Source organism: Fundulus heteroclitus, chromosome 13, assembly GCF_011125445.2.
Source record: "Fundulus heteroclitus isolate FHET01 chromosome 13, MU-UCD_Fhet_4.1, whole genome shotgun sequence".
Taxonomy (NCBI): Eukaryota; Metazoa; Chordata; class Actinopteri; order Cyprinodontiformes; family Fundulidae; genus Fundulus; species Fundulus heteroclitus.
In genome coordinates, this window is record NC_046373.1 from 9,774,146 (window position 1) to 9,778,496 (window position 4,351).

Genomic DNA, 4,351 nt, shown 5'->3' on the forward strand with positions numbered 1-4,351 from the left:
CGTTTCATTTCCTTGGAGAAAATCTTGCTTGTACAGTTTTGTGGAAAACTCACCAAGATCCTTATCTCGCAACAACTTTTTGAACCCGTTCAACGATCGAGAGAGGCAGAGAGCGCTTGCATTTTTTTTTATGAATACAGGCTTAGTCATAACTAAGCAAATATTACAACGCAATAAACTTTTATAGATGTCATAGTTTTATTAATCACGCCTCTCCTCCGTAGAAAGGAAATCCCCGCCCCTGAATTCCTCCCCATGGGAAGCGCTTCGGGTCTATAAAGCCTGAGCAGGCTGGGGGTGGTCGGCGCGGAGAGAGCGGAAAACTGCAGCTTGCACCATGGAGTTCGCCTTATTTGCCCTTTTTACGTTATTCACCCCGTTTTCCAGCGGTCTGGCGTTTTCCCGTAGAAAAGGTAAGACGATTTCTCCCTAAACGTTAAAGTTTAAAAAGCTTATTATTATTATTATTTTTTAATTTATTTCGCGTATAATGACTCTAATATTGTCGCCTCTTCTTTTCTAGACGCGTGTCTGCTTCCAGTGGAAGAAGGTCCCTGCATGGGAGAAATCGAGCGCTATTACTACAACACCTTCACGCAGAAGTGCGAGGTGTTTTATTACGGGGGCTGCCAGGGAAACGCCAACAACTTTAAGAGCTACCCGGAGTGCCAGAAGACGTGCTTCAGGATTCCCAGTAAGACTTCTTCTCATTTATGACGAAAAACTTCACTCTCTGGTAGCTGTCCCTGGCAAAAAATAAATAAATATAAATCTAATCTGGTTCTATTACAACGACAGACACGTTTTATATGATAGATTCACACATAACTGTAATTGTTTTTAAGTAAAAATCCTGAAAGTGTGTAATTCTAGTTGGTCTCCTTTACTCTGATGCCCCTAAATAAATTTTAGCGGGGTGCATTTTCTTGTAAAGTGACCCAGGGTGAAACAGGTCCATGGGTGTGAATAATTTTTGCAATGGATCATAGATGGTTGTAATTACACTCTGATGACTTACACCCGTAGACGCGAAACCTGAAAAAAAGATCTTAATATTACTCTCTCAGCGCCGTATATGATAAACCTGTGCGTGTTTGTGAGATTTAATTTCCAAACAATCTTTTTTTTCTTCTTCTGTTTTTCTCTGCAGAGATTCCTCAAATCTGCCGCTTCCCCAAAGCGGACGGTCACTGTCGCGGCTACTTTCCCCGCTACTTCTTCAACATGACCACCATGCAGTGTGAGTCCTTTTACTACGGGGGCTGCGGGGGCAACCCCAACCGCTTTCAAGATCACGCGTCCTGTATGGAGTACTGCAGTCCAAAGAAAGGTTCGTTAAGCTTCGCTGATTGTTAAAGAAATCAAAGGATGCCGGCTACAATGGGTAGCTTTCAGTTGCTTTCTCTCGTGTTTTCGCAGCTGTTCCTGTGCTCTGTCTGGACCCCCTGGACAAAGGCCGGTGTTCGGCGTCGATAACTCGGTACTACTACAACGCGGCCACCAAGATGTGCGAGGAGTTCGTCTACTCGGGCTGCGGAGGAAGCAGCAACAACTTCGTGTCCCGGCAGAGCTGCGTGGATGTGTGCGTTCAAGGTGTGAAAGTGTGAATCGTTGACGCTTGTGCTGGAGCTTTCCCTCCCCACAGAGCAGTTTAATACAGCGTCAGAGCGGCCTCTGAGACCCACGCTCTGGTTTCAGTTAAGTCAGAGGGTAGGAGAGCTAGTCGAGCTCAGTTGATTTCACTATCAGCAGCCTTTAAACAACGCTTGGTATCTGAATAAATTCCTCCCTTGCCCTCCAAATCAAATCCTGCAGCCAGTCGTTATCATACGACCTAGAGAACACCAGACAGCGTCTATCTCTGAGAGGTCTTGTTTTCCTGATCCCGAGTTTTGGAAAGTCAGCTATCGTCACACTTGTGAGCTACACTAACCAGATCCTACACATTTTTTTTTTGTTTGTTTCAGGAGCGAAAAAACAGAAAAGCCATGGGAAAGTTCGGCGCTTGAGGCGAAATAGAAACAATCGGATCCCGTGGTTGCAGGCCTGAGAGCCTGATGCTGTCCTGAGGAGTTCTGGCTTGGACAAGTCCTCAACGTTTGTTTGAGCTAACATAACGACAAAGTCGTCTTCGTTGGTATAGAGCTCGTACACACTTTACGACTGCGATTCAATTGTCTTATATACATTTTTTTTCTTTGAAATGTCCAAATGGGATTTTTAACATGTATTGTTTTGTTAATAATACTCAGAGCCAAAATGTTAATTTTAGACAATATAAACCTTCCTGAACAGCAATCTTTCCCCACACATTTTACCAACATCACAAAAGGCGTGTGTTCTTTTAAGTATGTCAACTTGTACTTTTTTTCTTCTTTATTCTGATGTTTTCAGTCAAAACCCTTCTTCGAAAGTCTTTTCTTGTCTGCCATCTGTGGTGTTTACTAAAACTTGATTATTGTGCCTCTTATTATGTCTTATGAGTCTTAATGTACATAAAGCAGATTTAGAAGGTTTTTTTCTTTCTTGCACCCTATTAAAAATGCTGTGGAAATAGATAATTTATTACCCAGCTCTGTTTTTATTTTTTAGTGTATATTTGTTAATGGAGTCCCATTTAATGCAAAATGTAATGCAAACTAATCAGCAGCTGGTTATATGATAATATGCCCCTTTTTCCTGACTGTTTATTGAATTCTTTCACTCTGGACACAACTACCACCACCAAATTGATTAGTAAGTCAGAAAAGTAACCTTGTTATTAACGTCTCCACTGTTTATTTACTGCTTTTTATTTGGTAAATACTGTAAACTGGAAATGTTCCACAAATCGAATTCTGCTTGGGGCCCCACACGATCTTGGGCCGGCTCTGATGATAGTGCACCACTGTTCCTAGTTTTGTGTTTTGTTACATTATATATAACAACTGTATTTTATGTAAGTAAAACATTATTGTAATTAATTATTTTTTGATAAAATGTACAGATTATGAAGAGGTTTGATTATTTTTTTCAGACTTTTACTGATGCAGCTGTTTTTTACTCTACGTATGTGGCACCTGAACAATAAACAAACTCGAACCGTGGGAATTCAAGCCTAATAATCATGTTGTGTCTTGCAATGCTGCTAGCATGTTAACATAAACTGTGTCTTATTTGAGTCGGGGAAAAAAAAAAACAGGCTTGGCTGGTTTCTCCCCTTTCTCTCAGTCACTTTCACTTCATCTCCTTCCCTAATGCTGCTGTCGCCGCTCCTTATCAGGTAATACGTTGCAATGCGCCTGAGTCCATCCCTGCCTGCTTTTGCATGGCCTTGAATCAGAAAGGAAGCAATCATGGTGGCAGTGAATACTGCAGATGTCGCAGGCTCATTACAACGGCTTTGAATATTCAGGTGACAGGAAGCTGCAGGTTTTCAAAATGTGCGTGTTGAGCTTTTAGTAATTATAATTTAGCATTTATAACGCAATCATGGAATAAATAAACTATAATTCAAATGCCCCTGCATGAGCAAATTAAAACTAACAAATGTGCTACTAGACATAAATTTGGCAGATTTTAACTCCTTTGTGGTCCGTAACTCTTTAGTCTTCTCAGATGGGTGCTTCAAAGTCTAATACCGAAATCTGACAAAATAAATGTGCAGTTCTAAACCTGTATTTTGTTATGTCTCAGAATAAAAAAAAGCAATTGAAGCACTCTTTGATTTTTCTGATCATTAATATTTATGGCAGAAAACTCAAAGAAACCACTCGCCACTACACACTTGACTATAAATAGCAATGAAACACAAGTGCATCTGGCTGAGCAGGGAAGAACCAAGGCCAAAACATCTGTTAGACAGCCTTATGAGAGAGGCAACCTTTGTAATCAGAGTCTGTATGCACCTTCTCAAAGTTGACGTAATCTCAAAACCAACCAATGTTGCTCAACATCCTCCTTTCAGTCAACTATAGTTATATATAAGTGATAAAAATCAGCCTGTAAATTATTAATAACAGAGCAACTAGAGTGAACAACACTTATGATTCTTATGATGTTTAAAATAATCAGTTTAGACTCAGTGTTTAACTTATAATCAGAACAAATTGCTATATTTTCCCATCAGTGGGTGGTAATGCTATAGCCCTATTTAAAACATTTCCAGTAGTTAGGCTAATTGATCTTGTCTGAGTGTGTCATTATCTCATTAACATTACACAAATTCATTGATTATGAATAGTAACTTTATGTTTCATTAGTTATAAATAACTTTTTAATTTGTACACAAAGATTCTTCTCAGTGTTTGTCAGACAGTCTCTGTTGTCAGAGATATTAAGTTTCAGGTCTTGATGCTTCTAAGGCGCTATT

General features: G+C 39.9%; 1 protein-coding gene across 1 annotated transcript; it reads left to right on the forward strand.

The window, feature by feature from the left end:
• The first annotated feature begins 278 nt into the window (after nucleotides 1-278).
• Nucleotides 279-3,090, forward strand: tfpi2 (tissue factor pathway inhibitor 2). The gene is made up of 5 exons (XM_012860199.3): nucleotides 279-413; nucleotides 524-694; nucleotides 1,151-1,330; nucleotides 1,420-1,593; nucleotides 1,968-3,090. The coding sequence occupies exons 1-5, from the start codon at nucleotides 338-340 to the stop codon at nucleotides 2,048-2,050; spliced, it is 684 nt and encodes a 227-aa protein (XP_012715653.2). The 5' UTR covers nucleotides 279-337; the 3' UTR covers nucleotides 2,051-3,090.
• Nucleotides 3,091-4,351: the final 1,261 nt, after the last annotated feature.

Excerpts from the sequence above, each read along its gene's own strand:
- tfpi2 (XM_012860199.3), top strand. The coding sequence starts at position 338 with ATGGAGTTCGCCTTATTTGCCCTTTTTACGTTATTCACCCCGTTTTCC. Across the intron at positions 414-523 it reads GGCGTTTTCCCGTAGAAAAG|ACGCGTGTCTGCTTCCAGTG; the intron begins GTAAGACGATTT and ends CTTCTTTTCTAG. Across the intron at positions 1,594-1,967 it reads CGTGGATGTGTGCGTTCAAG|GAGCGAAAAAACAGAAAAGC; the intron begins GTGTGAAAGTGT and ends TGTTTGTTTCAG.